A 19,140-nucleotide genomic window follows, 5' to 3' on the forward strand; every position below is an offset into this window, starting at 1 on the left:
TTTCAACATGAATCTGAGGAGAGGAACATAAACATTCAGACCATAGCATTGAGGAAGATGATTTTACTTGAGTTTGAGGTGCTTATAGGCTATCTAGGTTGAGATGCCCAGGAAGCATTAGGATAAAATATTCTGGAACTGTTCAGGGAAGTCTGGACTAGACACTGACTTTAGTGTCAGCGGTTATAGAACTAGTAGATGAAAACATTGGAATGAATGAGCTGGTCCAGGGTAACTATGTAGGTAGGGAGAAAATAAGACTTAGAGAAAGCCTTGGGGAATATCAACTTGCAAACAGTAGACAGAAGAAGAGTGTAAGGAGATTGCAGGAAAGATCAGTGATAGAAGGAGAGGCTGGTTGTCCTGAAAACTAAGGTAGTAGAAATTTTTCCCAAAGTGGTATTAGCCAAGCCACGTTGGATCTAAGAGGTACAGTAAAATCAGGTCATCAGAGAAGTGGGAATTATAAGGAAGAAGTTAAGGGCATTAAGGAAGGAGGGGTTAAGGGTGTTACAAAGCCAAGGGAAGGCGTTTATCCTCCTCCCTTCTCCCCCTCCCTTTCTCTCCTTTTCTCCTCCTTTTCCCTTTCTCTCTGCCCCAGGGCTGAGCATGTTCAAATGCTAAATTGAAGCCCAGTAGAGCCAGGGAACATTGAAGGTACCAGGGAGAAAGGGGAGTGGATGAATTACAAGTTGATGACAACTGCTGAGAATGACAGGGGTTTGGTGGTGGATTGAGAAGGGTAATGACAAGAGAAATAAGTGCTATGGGAAATGGAAGAAGGAGATAAGCCTAGACTCTCTCAACACTGTCCAATAGAATTCTCTGTGATGATGAATATATCCTATATCTGTTCTATTCCACATGGTAGCCACTAGCTACATTTGGCTTTTGAGCAGTTGAAATGTGCCTGGGGGGACTGAGGAGTTGGATTTCTCATTCGATTTTAAGGTTAATTAATTTGAATTGAAATTGATTGGTTGATTGATTGATTGATTGATTGATGAGATGGAGTCTCGTCCTGTCACCCAGGCTGGAGCACAATGGCGAGATCTTGGCTCACTGCAACCTTGACCTCCCGGGTTTAAGTGATTCTCCTGCCTTAGCCTCCTGAGTAGCTGGATCTACAGGCACATGCCACCATGCTTGGCTAATTTTTGTATTTTTAGTAGAGATAGGGTTTCACCATGTTGGCCAGGCTGGTCTCAAACTCCTGACCTCAAATGATCCACCCACCTCGGCCTCCCAAAGTGCTGGGATTACAGGCGAGAGCAACTTTGCCTGACCTGAATTGAAATTTAAATGGCCATGTGTGGTTAGTGGCTATTGGACAACATAGCTCTAGAAGGTTGGTGACTGGCACTGTGGGGCCCTCCTGAAAGAAGAATCCATGGATTTTTCTGGCATTGGTCTGTACGGTTACCCCATTTGGGGTTCAGCAGCCTAAGTGGAGGTGCAGGACATCTGGCTGGAGGGATCCGTCCAATGTTGAGGCTTTGTAAGTAGGGTCAGTATTGTTGAAAATCTAGAAAGTGAGGGATGTTTGAGGGGTTCTGGAGAGTTTTGGTAATCCTGCAATGCACTGTATTGCTTTCAGGTTTCTGAACAAGGACAGGTCACCCAAGGAGCAACAGCAGAATGGGAGACACAGCAGCACTTTATTATTAGCTGAGCAGGCATCCAGTACCTTTAGTGCTGGGCGAGAGCTTGCAGCTTTGTTCTCAACATCTAGGTGAGCTTCCCACTCTGTACCTAGAGAATATAATGTGGCTAGATGTGTAGCACAGGCCCCCGCTTACTTTCCACCCTATCAAAGGCATTGAGAAGCTAGAGTAAAGAGGAAAGTGAAGAGGCCTGGCTATGCAAAGAGACAGGTTCTGCTGAGATGTGCACGACGAAATACACATGCTGCCCATTACAAAGCTAGACTACCTGGTTTCAAATAGTGGTTCTCCTCCTTACTAGCTGTGTGACTTTGGCCAAGTTCCCTTACCTTCTCCATGCTTCAGTTTTCTCATCTGTAAAACAAAAATAATAACAGTACTTCCTCATATGGTTGTAATGAGCATTAAATGACTTAATGTATTAATATATAAAGCGCTTATAACAGTCCCTGTCATGTAATGATGGTATATAAGTTGTTTGCTATTATTAGTATGGTTTCAGCTTGCCAATATACTGTGGCCCTGCCTACTAATCTAATAAAATGTGGTTTGAGCAGTTTTTTAGGTTCTCACCTTTAGTAAGCCACCCTTTGGGGATGATGTAGTGAGGGGATAGGTAGAAGTGTGGGGAGAGGGGGATGAAGAGTTCTCCTTCCCACCAGGGAGTTGAGAGTGCTGGTGTCAGAGTTCGAGGCCATGGGGTCCAAGCTGGTGTGGAAGAAAGGCTAGAAGAGAGCTGGGGAACAAGGAGGAATTCTATGGAGGAGGTAAGGAGCATCAAGGGATCACAGGTCACGAGGAGGTCTAGGGGCATGTGCATAGTAGGAATAAGGATATGAAAGCTGAACTGTCGGGAGGTTGTGGTCAGATGATCCCAGCAGAGGCGGGGCAGTTCAAAGTGATGACAGAAGGCAGGTTGTGGTTAGTGCAGTGGAGTAGACCTGTAGAGCTGAGGAGGTTCAAGAGGCCACGAGGTTAGGGTATTGGAAGAGGTGCCTGTATGGATGTTAAAATCACCCAGAATGCCATCAGGAAAAGGTATAATGTATAAAAGAAGGTGGTAAGCTAAGTGACACTGATCTGAGATGAATTCAATGACCTGGAGGCCAACAACAGGTGACAGTAACAAAGAGGAGGAACTGGATCTTCAAAGAGAACGAGGGAAGAGTAACCATCTAGAAGCAATAATGGAGGGCTAGAGGAATCTTCAACTTCCCTTCCCCCACAAAAAAATTGCTACAGGAATAGAAGGATTAAAAAAGAACAGCCTTCTCAGAGCTGTTAGTGGAAGAAATCACACCCTCAGCGGACAGCCAGGGTTCCTTAGGGTGAGGAGGTGAAAGGGACATTCTGGGGAAAGGTGGCAGGTATAGACAGATTGGTTGATCATAAACACCCCAGGCCAGTGGTGGTGGTGGGCTTCCAGAGGTTCTAGTGGGATGGGTTGGGAGGAAGTCAGCCACAAGGTGGTTGGAGGAAAGTGCCCACACAGCTTTAGGCCCACAGCTTGGTCCTGCCTATGGCTGGTGACACAACTCAGGAGTTCCCCTCTCTTTATCCTTGTGATGTGTTTCGATTGGTTGGTTGTGTTTGTTTTCATTTTGGCAGCAGTTCTTAACCTGGGGTTCACAAATAGGATCTTAAGGGGTTCATTCACTTGAATGGGGGGAAAGTCACATCTTTATTTTCACTGACCTCTAGCAGAAATGTAGCACATGAACGCAGACAACAAGCACCAGTGGTATTAGCCCTACCTGTGTCTTTGTTGTCAGTAGCAATCACAGATGGCTTCCTATCACATTACAGTAGTAGCGGCCATCTCAGGATAGTGTTTATGCTCATCTGCTTTGAAAGTGATGGTAGTTATTAGGCCTGCTGCTAGATCTTGTGATTAAATGTATTTATAAAGAAACATAATTAGTATATTACAAAATTTTAAAAATATTTTGGTAACTGTGTTTTAATATAATTGAATTCCTTTGCCTTTTATTTTATGCATTTCAAACATTGTTCTGAGGAGTCCTTTGGTCTCCCCAGGCTGCTGGGGTGCGGGCGGGGGGGGGGAGGGCCTGCTTCAAGTCTGCTGGGAAATCCCTTTCTATTTCACTAGAGGGAGCTCTTGTTTCAGAATTGGTGAGCAGTGACCCTCAGGCTTGACACCCAGTAATAAGGTTGTTTTTTTGTTTTGTTTTTTTTTTTTGTTTTGAGACAGAGTCTTGCTCTGTCACCCAGGCTGGAATGCAGTGGTGTGATCTTGGCTCACTGCAACCTCCACCTCCTGGGTTCAAGGGATTCTCATGCCTCAGCCTCCTGAGTAGCTAGGATTACAGGCATGCGTCACCATGCCCAGCTAATTGTTGTAATTTTAGGAGAGGTGGGGTTTCACTGTGTTGCCAAGGCTGGCCTTGAATCCCGAAGTGCTGGGATTACAGCGTGAGCCACCATGCGTGCCTGAGAAGGCTGTTTTGAAATACAGGCAATTCAGATGTCTTCGGAGGGCATTTCAAGAAACTGGGGTTAAGAACCTCAGTGTTGTTTGTTCTAGGCAGGCCACCTCTCTCTTGAGTGGGCTTTCAGCTCATCTTCTGGAGGATGAGGATTCGACCTCCCGTGCTAGTTACTTTCTGGGACCAGTCAAAGCAGAAGCACTTTGGCCAATGGCAGCTCAAAAACTGGCCCCAGGGTCATGCTGACATCAGTATCCAGGTTGAGTTTCCTGTTTCTCCTCCATACCAGTGAGCCCATTGCCCCTCCCATCTAGCTAGTGTTAGGATGTTGGAGAAGTTCCCCTCTTCCATGAGGCTTCCCTGCTCCACTATACTGGTCAGGTAAGGGCAGGTGAAAGTATAGGAACTCTGGTAAATCCTGAAGGCTCCTAAAGGGTTAGTGGATGAGGGGGAAACTGAGGGATTTGACTGATTGGCGAAGGGCTGAGCCTTGTGCAACAGGTGGGTAGGTGAGTTTCTGAAGACCACTGGATTGTCCCTGCTGAGGAAGAAGTGATTGGTGCTCAGGAGTCCTTTGTGGGAGCAAATGGTTAAGTCAAGTGTTTTCTGCCTTAATTTTCTCACTTCCAGGAGACACTGCTCCTCACACCTGGCCAGACTCTGTCCCCTTCACTGGTAGCTTTTCCCAGGTCTCTTGGTTCATCTTGCAGCTCCAGGATTCCCTCTAAGTCAGTGTTTCTCCTATATGGTTGGAGGACCCAAGCATCAGGATCATCCTGAAGTGCTTGTTACTACAGTGGAGATTCCAGGGCCCACTCAGACTTCCCGGATTCAACTCTATGGGGCAGGGCCCAGGAAGCTGCATTTTCTACAACTTCCCTAGGACAGTTGTTTTCAAAGTGTGGTCCCTGGAATAGTAGTATCTGCCTAACCAGGAAACCTGTTATTAATGAAAATTCTCAGATTCCAGATTCCAGGCCTCGCCCTAGACCTACTAGAAACTCTAATCAGAAACTCTGAAGTAGGGTCCAAGCAAGCTGGATTTTAAGAAGCCCTCCTAGAGATTCTGATTTTGACCCACACTCAAGTTTGAAAGCCACTGCTATAGCGGATTCTGATACAGAACGAGTTGAAACCTTGTTGCCTCAGATGATCCAAGAGTTGGCTCCCCCTTGCGTAAAGCTCAGCAGAGACACAGCTAAGGTCACACAGCAGCTTGGTAAGAGTAGAAGCTGGGACCTGGGTCCTTGGACTTCAGTGCATATTCTGCTAGGTCAGGTCCACCTGTTGGATTCTTTGCCAATTCAGGGCCCTCATCCTGTGTACTACTGTCAGGGGGCTGCCTCTCTGATCCTCATGGATGAAGGTGGGTCTTTAAGTTGCCTTAGCCACAGGCTGGGTGGACAGTCAGCCCCAACTAGGCTCTTTGAGGGTGAAGCATGGCCTGGGTAGACTCTCCAGCCTCTTAGGTTGGGAGGTTGACAAGATGGACCTTCCATGTGAACACCTAACCCAGGACATCCTCCACTTCCAAGTACAGTAAACAGAATAGAGGATAGGATCTTTTGGTCGAAGGCCTGGATGAGGGGAAACCTGACTTGAGCCTATACTCAGTGGCTAAGAATGGGGAATCAAATATTCACGATCATCTTGGGGTTGTGCTATGCTGAGATATCTTTTAGGCAGCCACAGCTTACAAAGGCTAAAAATGGAGCTATCTCATTTAAAGAGTACCAAAGATGGGAATACATTGTTGTCAGGAACCAAACTTGTCATTCTCTTCCCTATCCCCAAACCTGCACCTTCTCTGATGTTCTCCATCCTTTTCAGTGATACCATCACCTATTTGTTATCCAGGCCAAAAATCTAAAGCCAATCATTGGTCTATACTCCTATCCCTGCCCCCATCCAATCAGTGACCACATCCTATTAATTTGACCTCCTGATCATTTCTCAAATTTATTTCCACTACTCCAACTTTAGTTCAGGTCAGATCATCCCTGACTTCGTTTATTGCAACAGCTACCTAACTGGTTTCCCAGCCTCTAGTCTCACCCTGTTTTGTCCTCAGGGCACATAGGATGAGGCCTGAGAATTGGCCATTGAATTTAGCCATGAAAAAGTCATTTGTGACCTTAATGGGAGCTGTTTTGATGGAGGGAGGGAAGCCTGATAAGAGTGAGTTTAAGAGAGAACAGTAAGAGAGAGGAATTATAGGTAGGGAGTATACCAGTGCTGTCCAATAAAAACATGGGAGGCACATATGTAATTTCAAATGTTCCAGTAGTCGCATTAAAAGCAGGTAAGAGAAACAGGTGAAATTAATTTTAATAATAGACCTTAACCCAGTATATCCAGTATTTTATCATTCCAATATAATCAATATAAAAATTATTACCAGGATATTTTGCTGGATTTCCTTTGAAATCCAGCGCACATTTTATAATAACAGCACATCTCAAGTTCAAACTAACCACATTTCAAGTGCCCACCAGCTGCATGTGACTAGTAACTACCATATTGGACAGCACCGGCATAGACAATTATTTCAAGGAATTTAGCTATAAAGGGGAGCAGAGGAGTGAGGTAGTGGCCAGATGGGGAAGTGAGGTCAAGTGTTGGCTTGTTGGTTTTAGAATGGGAGCTATTACAGTACTTTTCGTTTATACACTAATGGACTTAATCCAGTAGAGAGGAAGAAATTGTTGACATAAGATGACGAAACAGTGACTGGAGTGATGCTGTTGAGTAGGGGAGAGGGGATGGAATCTGGATGCAAGTGGAAATGCTGGCCTTGGCTAGGACACAGAGCAGTTCATCTGTGGTGACAGGGAGCAGGGGAGTGAAGGAAGAGCATACGGGGCACTGATGCAGATAGATGGGTAAATGTGATTGTGGAAGCTTATGGAAGTTTTTGTCTGATTTTTTTCTCCGTGAAGTGGGAAGCAAGGTTAATATCTGAGAGTGAAAATGGGATAGAAGTATTAAAGATTCGAGAAGAGAGAAAATATTAATTTGCGGCCTAGGAGCATGACAGAGTGAATGGACTGGGGAAATACAGTATGATTGCCTGGCAACATGAAAGATGCACTTGAGGTTTGTGATCACGAATTTGAAGTGAGAACAGTCAGCGCTGTTGTTTTTCTCTAGTACATTCAGCTGTGAGGGACAAGCAAGGCAGAGGAGGAGCTTTGGATTCAACCAGGGCTGGGTTTTTTTTTCCAGCTGAGTACAATAATGAGAGGAACAATGGAGTCAAAGGTGTATGCAAGGGATAATTAGAATCATGGGCCATGGAATTTAAGGACAGAAAAGGGAGCCATGAGGGACAGTAAAAAGATGGTAGGACTAATGGATCACAGACTCCAGTGGGGTCAAAGAAGTATTGGGGTCATGGTTATCGGGAGTGAGCTGGAAAGGTAGAAGTGGTGGTTGAAGTGGGAATGCTTGACTTGGAGATTAGGGAGGGGCTACGGATACACATAATTATAAGGTCTCAGGCACGACCATGATAATGAGTGGCTGAGATGTGGTAGAGGGCAGGGTCATTGAGAACAAGAGGCCAAGGAACTGACAGACCAGGATGCTGGAAGGTTCATCTAGATGCATGTTGAAATTAGCAAGAAATCTGATGAGTGGTAGTGAGCCAGGTACTAAAGGAATGAGGGTCATGACCCATATGTCTGTAGATGACTGTGAAAGGGAAGGATAGCGGGTGGTACAGTATGGTAGTGGTGGGATTTTAGTGAGAAGGGAGGGCCACTCATGTGGGACTACAATGAAAAGAAAGAAGTTATTCACTCTACCTATATAGGCCAAAGGAGAAAAATCAGTCACTACTTTAGAGGGCCACAGATGAAGCAGGCAAGGAGAGGTGGGTTGGGTAAGAATAAAAGGGTGAAGGGAACATTCAGAGAAGAGGTTGAGAACATAGGAATTGAGCTAATGATTTATCTGTGATTTTTGCCTATCTTGTTCCCTTTTCCTGGAATTTCCTTCCTTACCTTGTACACATAGAAAACTCTTCTTCATCTTTCCTCATCCAGCTCCTGCATTGCTGCTTTCCTGAAACGGCTATTGCAAAGATTACTAACTAGTGATCGGCATGTTGCCAAACCCAGTGGAAGTGCTTGTCTTTACTGTACCCCTATAGAGAAGTGTGTTCCCAGTGGAATTTCCTGTGGTGATGGGAATACTCTCTCTCTGCACTGTCCAGTATGGTGGCCACCAGGCACATGTGACTGCTGAGTACATGAAATGTGGCTGATGTGACTGAGGAACCAAAGTTTTAATTCTGCTTAATTTTAATTCATTTAAATGTAATTAGCCACATGTGGCAAGTGGCTACCTTATTTATTGGTTGGTGCAAGTAATAGAGCATTTAACATTTAACATTATTGATCCTTTCCTTCTTGAAACTTGATGTTCTCTTGAATTCCAGCACACCTCTCCTAGTTTTACGGTTGCCTCTTTAATTTTGTCTTCAATCTTGACTTCTCATGGATCTTTCTCCTTCTGCTAGCCACTTAACTGTTGCTATTTTCCAGGCTTCCTCCTTGATCCTTTTATCACATTTTGTGGACTCTTTCTCACTGATCTTATCCATACCCCAAGTCCTGTTTCCAGGCCATCTCCCTCTCCCGAGCACTAGACCTGGACATAACAGCCTATTGGAGAAATCTGCTGGCGTAGTGGATAGGCATTGAGTGCTGTCATGCTCCAACCTGAGCTCATCTCTTCCCTAAATTACCTCCTCTTAGTTACTGAAGTCATAGACCTGGAAGTTAGTCTAGATGTCTCTTCCTGTCTGACAAATTGCCAAGTCTTCTATGCCACTGCAGTACCATTTGAACTTGCCATCAGTCTTGTCCCTCTCCAGTCCATTGTCCACATTGCTGCCAGAGCAGTCTAGGTAGCTGAAACATAAATTTGACCTTTTTATTCTCCTTGTTAAAACCTTTTCCATCCTGGCTAACACGGTGAAACCCCGTCTCTACTAAAAATACAAAAAAATTAGCCGGGCGTGGTGGCGGGCGCCTGTAGTCTCAGCTACTCCGGAAGCTGAGGCAGGAGAATGCCGTGAACCCGGGAGGCGGAGCTTGCAGTGAGCCGAAATCACGCCACTGCACTCCAGCCTGGGCGACAGAGCGAGACTCTGTCTCAAAAAGAAAAAAAAAAAAAAAAAAAAAAAAAAAAAAAAAAAAAAAAAAAAAAAACCTTTCACTGGCTTCTCATTGTATATAAGATAAAGGCCAAGTTCCCAGCATGGCAAACAAGGCTTTTCATGACCCAGCCTCACCTGCATGTTTTTCCAGCTTCATCTCCTGACACGTCCCTTCTCACAAAGTTCTCTCCTTTCCAGTAACACAGAACTCCTTGTAACTGCACACAAACAGCATGCTGTTTCATGTCTCCACACCTTTTCTCAGGCTATAACCTCTGCCTGGAGTGTACCCTCCTTCCTTCAAGGCCCTACCCCAACCCCTTCTGGTTCTGCAAAGCTCACCTCAGCTGTCATCTTCTCCAGCTGCTTTTCCTCAGTGTCCCTGTTACTTAATGCACTTACCTTACTACACCATTGCATTATTCACTTGTAAACACAGGTAGTTCCCAAGAGCGGGGACCATCTTTGCCTCCTTCTTTCCACTGTCTGGCATGGAGTCTTACTTCCAATGTGGACTCTATAGATGTTGAGTGAATGGGTACCATGAATAAGTGAGTGAGTTGAAGGAAGCAGGAAGAAGATTGGAGAGTGGGATGTCACACTGCCCCGTCTCATCTCCTTAGTATAAGTCCTTCATGGGTGGGATTATAGGATGAGAAAAGGGGCCCCTGGGAGGCCTGTGGGGATCAGTCTTGGCTGCTGCTGGTGCAGTTGACTTCTTTCCCAGGACTCATAAAACTTGCTTCTGGCAGAAATTGATTTTAGAAAAAGCTATTATCTAGGTTTTCCCCTACCTTTACAGCTGACTTGCTTCTCTCTTCTTGGGATATAAGATGCTAGAAAAAAATGTCACATTTTTTCTTAAAGGAGAAAAAGGTTTTATATGTTTAATTTTTTGAAAGTGCTTAAGTTTCTGCTTTCAACTGGTTTTTCACTGGGATTTTCCCAAGGGCCACATGCAGGTATACAGAAAAGAGAATGATGTGTGTTTGCATACAATTTGCATATATCTGTGTAGACTGGATCATCTATTCTCAGAGTACTTTCTTTTTTTACTTTTTCAAAAAAATTGAATACTTGATCAACTTTTCAATGAAAAGAATCAGTAACAGTAAAAGGCAGTGGAAACCATAGTGGAAGTCCTCCTTCATAGGGAAGATCACCTCTTTAGAAGATTCCCCATCCTCTTCTAGTCTTTTAGAAGATTTTGGATGGTTGTGGTCGCCGTGATAAAAAATAGCAGCAGCCATCTGCATGCCAGGATAGCTGTCGTATATACTTTTATCTCCCTTTTTCCACTCACCAGCCCTTAGAGGTAGATGTTACCCTCAGCCCACCAGCAGGAAAACAGGCTTAGAGGGGCAGCACAATTTGCCCAAGGTCACTCCTATGGGTAGTGGCAGAGCCATGATTCAAACCCAAGGCTACATGGCCCCAAGGCCTTTGTTTTTAAACTACTAAGCTGTATTTTCTGCCATTTGTGTACTGCCTGATGTTTTGTCTTTTGTCCTTGCCATTACCAGCCATAGACAGATACATAGTTTGGCTGTCATTTGAATGGTAGTGGACTCTGTTGCAGAATGTTGAGGTACCATAGTTTATGTAACTATCTCCCCACTTGATTTGTTTCCAGTTTCTCAGTATTATAGATAGCGCAGATGTAAATATCTTTGCGCAAATTAGGGTGGTTTGTTGGAGTATTTAGATATTTGATGGTGGTCCGCAAAGTAGTATTTTTGAGGCAAACAGTTATAATTTTATGATTCTCCAGAAAGTCTATACCATTCATTCACCCAAGCAGTGATTACTTTTGGAGTGCCCACTGTGTACCAGGTGCTGGACGTGAAGAGGTAATTCAGAAACAGCCTCTCTCTCAGAGAACTAACAGTCTGGTGTGGGATGGATGATGCAGCACAGAATGAATGCTACTAAAGTGGGGGTTTGGGCAAGGGGCAGTGAGAGCACTGAGAAACAGTGTCCCTGGTAGTTTCCGTGAGTGTTCCTTTCCCTCTGCAGCATGGGGCAAGACGGGAGGAGCATGATTACAGGGCTGGCTGTAGAGCTGCCTCCTGGCTGAGGACACCCCCTGCCAACACCCACGGGCTTTCCTGCCACCGCCCCTTGGCTCAGTCACTGCTGCCCATCTGCCACTAGGGGGCGCCGAGCAGGAAGGATGGAGGGAGGGGGCACCCGGGACAACAGGACTGGGGGCTCCAGCAGTGGGAGGAGTGGCAGCCTAAGCATTTGTCGGTCCTCCAGGCCTCCTCTTCCTCTGTGTGCCCACTGCAGCCAGGGTGACAACATGGTGCCCAGTCCACACTCATTCAGCAGACAGGAATGTGTGCATGCCTTAAGGGCATAGCTCTGTGCATTTTCACGCACCAAGCACTGTGCTAGATGCTAGGAATGCAGAAGTGGCCTGACGTGGTCCTTGACCCTGAGATGCACTTGGTCTAGAGGGTTGGACAGACAAGGGAAGAGACAATCCAACTTGTGTGCTGGAGGCCTTCACAAGTGGCAACAGGAGCATTGAGCTTCCTAGTGAGTCCCCTGGCAGTGAATGAGAGTTCATTTCTGCAGTACTCCACTCTTAAGACTTTGGCTGTGATATTGCCCATCTTCTAGCCTGGAATTTCTCCGTCTATAAAATGGAGGGAATGATATCTATGTCTGCAAGGGCCTTCTGACTCAGATGTGCCATGAGCCTAAAGCAAGCCTGAGCTTCTTCCACAGAAGAGCCCCCAGCCCTGGTCCCCACTTTAGTCACTGAAGAAAGTCTCCTTTCTCTTCTCCCCCACGTGCTCTCCTTACATGGTTTTCCTTGGCATTCTGCCTCTGGCCTTTTCCTTCTCTCTTTCTACGTATATTCCCATGACTTCAGTTACCACTGTGTGCTGATGACACCTACATCTCCATGCTCACCCCCATCCTCTCCACTGAGTTTGTGACTCATACAACAATGAAAATAATCAGCATTTGCTAAATCCCAGATACAATACTGTAATTACGGTATATTATCTCATCTCTCCAACAATATTGTGAATTAGGCAGTGCCACCCCATTTTATAGGTGAGTAGAACCGAGTTCAAGAGATGCTGAGACTTTCCCAAGGCCCCAAAGTTGATAAGTGATGGGGCCAGGATTTGCAAACCTCTACCTGTTGAGCTTCACTGTCCACGCTCTTATCCATCACACTATATGTCCTAGAGTACAGGCAGCTGCCAAAGACCTATTTCCACTTGGATATTCCACATACACCTCAATTTCATGTCTAAACTTGGCCTCATCACTTCCCTTCTGTCCCAATTTGCCTTTTCCTCTCTTCTCCATAGCAATAAATGGCACCATCAACCCAGTGATACCCCAGCCAGAACCCTGGGAGTCTTCCAAGATCCTTCCTCTCCCTTACCAACCCCCATCTCCCCAACAATCTTCTCCAGTCTTCCACATCGTGGTGATTTTCCCCCCACTCTCCTCCAACTTCACTGCTGTTGCCTTCCAAGGCCATTCATCCTGTTCTCTTTTTGGGCTCCTGTGGCAATCTTCTTACCAGCCTCCCTGCCTCGACTCTGTCTGCTTGAGTCCATCCCCTGCACACCAGCCAGGGCGATCCTTTGCAGACACACACGTGATCACCTCACCTTACTGCTTCAAAACTTCTCCTTTCTGTGACTCCACAGCAGAGCTCAAAGCTGGCCACCCATGGGCTGAAATCCATTCAGAAGACTGTTTTGCTTGGTCCAAAATGTTCTTAAAACATTTTGAATTAGTCGCCAACATTGGAAAATCAGAAAATTTCACATAAAAGTTCATATATGTTGGCTTCTCTCGCAAAAGTGAAAAAACCTGGTAACTCTGGGTCCACATCCCTTCAGGGCAATGATTGGATGGAGCTGAGTGGTGGTTGCCCTCTTTAGAAGGGGTGTGGGCTTTTCAGTTTGACAGTCTCCAGCATCCTGTAGTGTCTGTTAGGCCGTGGTCGCACCCCTGCTTCCAATTATCTGCCTGAGAGTTGGGGCATTTGAGTTCATGACCCTGGTGCATGGGATGAAGCCCAAAGCCCTCAGCATGGCTTCTAGTGTCCTATGTGTCGCAGCCTGGAGCAGACCAGCCCTGCCAACCTCTGACTCTAGTACCTTCTAACTGCCCCATTACACTCTCCCCTGTGGCCCCATGGAACCTTTATCCATAGTTCTCTGAATTGCCCCACTCTTGTCTGTCTCCATGCAAGCTTGTGCTTTGGAATTCCTAGGCCCCTCCTTAAGTCCTATTTGTCCTTCTGGGCTTTGCACCAGTACTCGCTGTACCAAGAAGCATTCCTTGTGCCCCTGGCTGAGTTTTGTTTTCCCATAACAGGTGGCGCAGACCTCAGTCATCCCACCAGCTACCCTGTGTTGTAGTTGTTGACTGTGAGTCTGCAATTGCAGGGAACCTGCCTTCTTTATCTTCCTGTCCTCAAAGCTTTGCACAGGACTTGGAATACACAAGGTGCCTTATAACTGTTGAATGAATGGATGAATCAGTGAAAGACTGACTTGGGAAAATGATAGTCTAGGATATGGTGTCAACCTTAATTGCTTGGGGTGGGGGTTCCAGATCCCTTTCATTCGTCAGCATTCCCTACTCTGAGTTCCCACTCAGAGTGATACCCACAACATCCTATAAACCATGCCCCCATTCTCCAAGCTCTGGAATACATCCAGGCCTACTGGGATGGTACTTTTTAGCAATGATAGAGGGAAAATATATCATTTTTGGTATCCCTGGGGGAGAGTTGGCACATTCTTCAGTTATTTGAATAATAATTAAGATAATGCCAGCATTTAACACTCACTGAGCACTTACATTGTACCAGACCCTGAACTAAGAGCTCTCAGTATATTGTTTCATTTATTCCTCCAACACTAAGAAGTAGGTAGTACTATTGTCCCCATTTTATAGGCAAGTAAGCTGAGATATGAGGATTTTAAACAACTTTTCACATGGCCCGTAAGCAGTAGAGTCAACATTTGAACTCAAATCTAACTTGATAGTTAACATTCTCAACCACTACACCATACTTCCTCAATGACATTTCTCTTTAGAAACACGAGGAAATAAATGTGGGAATGAAGGGTATACAATTATATGTACAGTAAGATTGCAAACACTAATTTAGAAAAGAAAGAAAAGAAAATCCTGAGGCAGAGAAAATGACCAAAAAGACAAACTCGTGAAAATTTTCTTTAATGAATACATACCACTTTTATGATTAAAAAAAAAAAAAAAGTCCTCTCTTTGTAGTGACCCCAGAAATAAGTGGCAGGACAGAGGGCAGGAAGGGGCTGGGTTGAGTACCCAGCTAATCAGCGGGGCTGTCTCTTGAGTAGTTGCCAATGATCAGTAAAAGGAACAGTCATCAGGCAGCAGCTGTGACCTCAGTACCTGCACCCTCATGGTACAAAGGTGAAGTGGGTCACTATTCCTGCCATCTCACCATCTCCCCTCTTCCTCCAGGTGCTTACACTCCAGAGCCCCTCAGCAGTTTCCGGTGGGCTCTTCTCTCAACTGGCCTCATGTTCTTTTATCACTTCAGCGTCTTGCAGATCCTTGGCCTGGTAAGTTTGGTTATATCCCCTTCTATCCCCTCTGTTTGCAGTTCTCCATAAATCTCGATAATCCTGGTTGGTGCTGGCGTATCACTTTGTTTTGAAAATACAAGATGCTAAAGGCCAGGATGTCAGATTGTTGTGTCTGGATTGCTGATTTATGATCTACAGCCTTGGCCTCTCCAAAGAGTTTTCTGAGTCTGTCAGTAATGACTGTTTCCTTCAACCCTGGGGAGGCAAGGATGCCTTTCACTCGTGGCCACTTGGGTCGGAAACAATGAGCTGCAACTGGAAAGTGGTTTGTTGTGGACCCCATGGGGAGGCAGGACCCTAACCCTGCCCCTTGGCCTGGGTGAGTCTTCTGACCTTGGGTCCATCCTGGGTCCATTCATAGGCCCTGAAGGCTGCGCTCTTCCCTGAGCTTCATGGCCAGTGGAAGTGTGGTGTTGGGGAAATCCTGTAGCATTCTGGGGTGTTTAGAACTTCCTGGAGTCATGAAGAATGGTTGGATGGTTGGACTCAGTAGCTGAGTTATCCAGAGCCCAAAATTGCTGAGTGTAAGAGTGTATATCAGTGGCAAAGTGAGTAGGAAGAGCTCAGGACTGGGGCTGGGGGTCAGGAGACCCAAGTTCAAGTCCTGGCTCTGCCACTGCTCTGAATGAGTCACCTCACCCTTGAGGGCAGAGAGTTCTCCACCTCTCTTTGACATGGTATAAAAGCCCCAGCTTCCCTGAGAGGTGGTGAGGACTTGTCTTTAATGTGAACAGGCTTGAAGGGCTTTGGAAGGCAGGTGCCGCGACCGTCCCCGGGGCAGGTGTGGCATGTCTGGTTTTGTGTGCAAGCAGCAGTAATGTAGCATTAGCCATGTGGAGCCTCGCGTGACCTAGCATGACTAGGGCGTGTAACTGATGTCCCCAACACCTTTGTAGAAGCAGTCACTTTCTCTTTCTCATTCTGGTGTATGGCTCTGCTCTGGTTTGCTGGGGGCTTAGTCTGAGCTCCTTGTCAACAGTGTGAATGCTTCCCGTGCTCTCAGGAGGAAGCCGCACAAAGTTCACACCCTTACCACTTGCTGCTCTCCATTGGGACCCAGATTCCAGAGGCATCAGTGTGCTCATGTCACCCTACATACCATGCTCAGGCAACGCCTCTTACAAGGAGGGCAACCCTCACCCCATTCCTTACCATAAACCCCCATCCATCTTTCATGAGTCCATTCAGGTACCACTTCTGTCATGAAATCTTCTCTGAGGACTCAGCCCCCATATTGTATGCTCCTCAGACCTCCTCATAGTGTATAAAGCTGGGTGAGCCCTGTCTGGTTTGGGGTCAGATGTAGTAAACCTTTGACCACCCCCGCTAGATTGATTGCCGGTTACGTGGAGGCAGGGCCCACGCTGTGGGCTGTACTTTTAGCCTGTAACACCTCTCTGGGTCTAGGCACATAGTAGATGCTCAGGAATGGCAACAAGGTCTGGGCCCAACCAGAAGGCAAGACCGTGAGCAAAACTGAACAGCTTTTCCACTGGACGGCCCTCCCCCATCACCTCCAGAGGCCTCTAGCCTTGACTTACTCAGAAAACCGAGGGGAGAGAAGAAATCCCTTTATAAACAGGTGGGGATTGGTCAATCCCTCCTTGTCTAGTCCCCCATTAGGTAGAGATGGCTGAACTGGCAGAAGCCAGAGAAAGCCTAAGGATGGTGAACGCTCACTCTACCTCCCTTGTCCCTGCAGGTCACCGAAGTGAATTTGAACAACATGCTGTGTCCGGCCATCTCAGACCCATTCTACGGCCCCTGGTATCGCATCTGGGCCTCGGGACACCAGACTCTCATGACCATGACCCACGGGAAGCTGGTCATCCTGTTCTCATACATGGCTGGGCCCTTGTGTAAATATCTGCTGGATTTGCTCCGGCTTCCAGCCAAGAAAATAGACTGAAGGTGCTTATTTTTTTTTTTTTTTTTTTTCCTCCCTGAGGAAGCAAGTCGTGACTTGACTTGGAGAACACCCAGTTCTTGATGAAATCATGGGAGAGGGCAGTAGGATGTTTGGTGTATTTCTTTTTCCTCCTTTCTGTCCCTTTCTTCTACCACTCTTCCTTCCCCAGCTCTTCCCCCTACAATGTCTCCTTGAGCCTGGGGTGTAGTGCTGGGCGCTGGATTTTCCTCCTTCCCTTTGGCTCTCTCTCTGCTCCTAGTGGCCTTACATGGGGAGATTGCAGTGAGCGGCTCTTTCACTCTGCTTGTCGGTGCTTTAACAATAGCTGGTTGAGGAGAAAGGGAACAACAAGTAGTAGTTCTTTGGGCATCGAAGCAATGAGATTGGGTTGTGTTTCATTTCTCCACTGCCAGGGACCTCCAGGCTTATGCTGGCATCCCATTTAGTCTCCAGCACAGCCCTTACCACAGGGGACTGAGGCCTTGTTTCTATACCAGCGGCAAGCCCAGAGCCGAGGGATTTCACAGCTCATGGTCAAGACAGAACCACCCAGATTCTGGTCACTGGTGTCCCATGACTCAAAGTAAGCAGCCAACCAGCCACTCCCTCCAGGATGCTGCCTGGGGTGGGAGGTGAGAGCACCACCCAGCCCAAGGGCTAGATTCCTTTGAGAGGGTTGGAGATCTATTGCAGTGACAAATCCAAAGTGAAGAGGGTCAAGATATATACAGTACTAGGCCAGACCCTGTGTAAATTCTGCCTGTGAGAGTTGAGAACTGATGCATATCCCAATCAGAAGTGAGCACAGAAAACTGTGATTTGAATCATACACTCTGTTTTAGGAAAATGTTGATAATAGATACCATTTTCATCTTGAGTGCCCCTTAAATGTGTTCCCACTTCCTTTCCCTCTCCCCTACCCCTCCCCCTCCCCCCCTCCCTCCCTCTCTCCCTCTCTCAGGCAGCTTCAGGGAAGAATGAGCTGGAAGTGGCTGGTTGGTTGGTTTTTGAGTTTGGAGAATCCTCGCATCAGGGTTCATTTCTGGAAGACTCTGTAGATCTGTTTCTTGGTTTCACAGGGAATGTCAGCATCCCGGAGTTGAGCAGCTGTAGCTCTTGCCATTGTTGTTTCCCTAGGGCCAGGTTTCTTCGGTGTATCCAGACTCAGTGCTGAATTGTTTAATGTGGGGGACGTCACATCCTCCTCATCCTGTCTACCCCAAAATCCCATGTCTAGGTTGAAAGGGGGCTGCCAAAGAATTAGGTCCTCATGGGTGGAGGTTCAGGTGCTCCACAAGGAGGAGCTTTTGTTGAAGGACTTCAGCTCAGTTATGCACGGACCTCAAGCAGGCAGGAAGTGGCTGGGCATTGCTGACTCCACATGGACTCCCACTAGGAACAGATTTGCTTAAGAACAGGAAAGATCATTTGGTGACTTTGTCTGATGAGCCTCCCTTGCCCTGTCCCACTCTAGGCAACGCAGTTGACCTAGGCCAGTTCCAGTATTTCCAGTTTGACCGTGTTTGACCTACATTGAGCTTCGGTGCCTCAGTGGTCATAGTTTTAGCTAATGGACCTATAGGAAGCAACCCTGGGAGGGACCGTCGTTCTGCAGAGGCCTGCGGGCATTGAGGCTATCAATCCCCAGGGCTTGGGGAGCAGGAGGGGAGAACACCAAGTGCTCTTACTCTCCTGAGCTCCTTTTGATGTGTAAGCTTTGTTTTTGGCCCTCTTTGAAGGCAGGGCCAAACTTTTCTTAGTGCCTCTCACCCTAGGGTAGCCCTCCAAGGGAGGTGCTTCTTGAATGGCTGGATTGGCCCTGCCCACCGTCAAACTGCTACGTGTAGGAATAGCTGATGAGGAAATACACAAGGGCCCAGTGCCCCTTGGCCTCTTTATAAAAGGAGAAGTTGGAAGGGGATTGTGGGAGGAGCCCCTGGGGGCCTGGCCTGTCCTCCACCAGAACTTGGAGTTGCTGCCAGCAGAGGATCTGTGCCTCAGCTGAGGACTAGCTCCGGAATGTCGTAGGGGTGTGACTGTGTAGGTCTTCTCCTCCTCCTCGTTTCTGTGGCATGGCACAGGTTGCCTGGTTGCTCGAGCCTTCCCCACATTGACATCCTCCACAAGCTTGCCTTTGCTGTGTCTACAGCTTAGCAACCCATTCTGGAGGGCACTTTCTGGTGCTTGGAAGGAGAGAAGAAAGCAAAAGTCACATGCCTGGCATGGCCAAGTCAGAGACAGATCTACCTGTCAGAGGAAGGAAGAAGTAAAGGGGGCATGCAGGGCTTTTGGGGGCCAGATTGGCTCAGAAACATGTAGGTCAAAAGAATAGAGG

At 46.8% G+C, this 19,140-nt stretch overlaps 1 protein-coding gene across 12 annotated transcripts in view; it reads left to right on the plus strand.

Moving 5' to 3' along the window:
• Positions 1-16,821, plus strand: part of TMEM164 (transmembrane protein 164) — a 176,176-nt gene extending 159,355 nt beyond the window's left edge. For 10 of the 12 annotated variants that reach the window (XM_032757449.2, XM_032757458.2, XM_032757455.2 and 7 more), the window contains 2 exons: positions 14,772-14,872; positions 16,599-16,821. In XM_032757449.2, the coding sequence (XP_032613340.1) occupies positions 14,772-14,872; positions 16,599-16,805 (308 nt within the window). In that variant the 3' untranslated portion in view covers positions 16,806-16,821. Of the gene's footprint in view, positions 1-1,597; positions 1,648-14,771; positions 14,873-16,598 lie in introns of those variants that run through there. The other 2 variants (XR_009214299.1, XM_032757452.2) reach the window with 2 other exon arrangements.
• The last annotated feature ends 2,319 nt before the right edge of the window (positions 16,822-19,140 follow it).

Source organism: Hylobates moloch, unplaced genomic scaffold (assembly GCF_009828535.3).
Source record: "Hylobates moloch isolate HMO894 unplaced genomic scaffold, HMol_V3 SCAFFOLD_7, whole genome shotgun sequence".
In the NCBI taxonomy this organism is placed as follows: Eukaryota; Metazoa; Chordata; class Mammalia; order Primates; family Hylobatidae; genus Hylobates; species Hylobates moloch.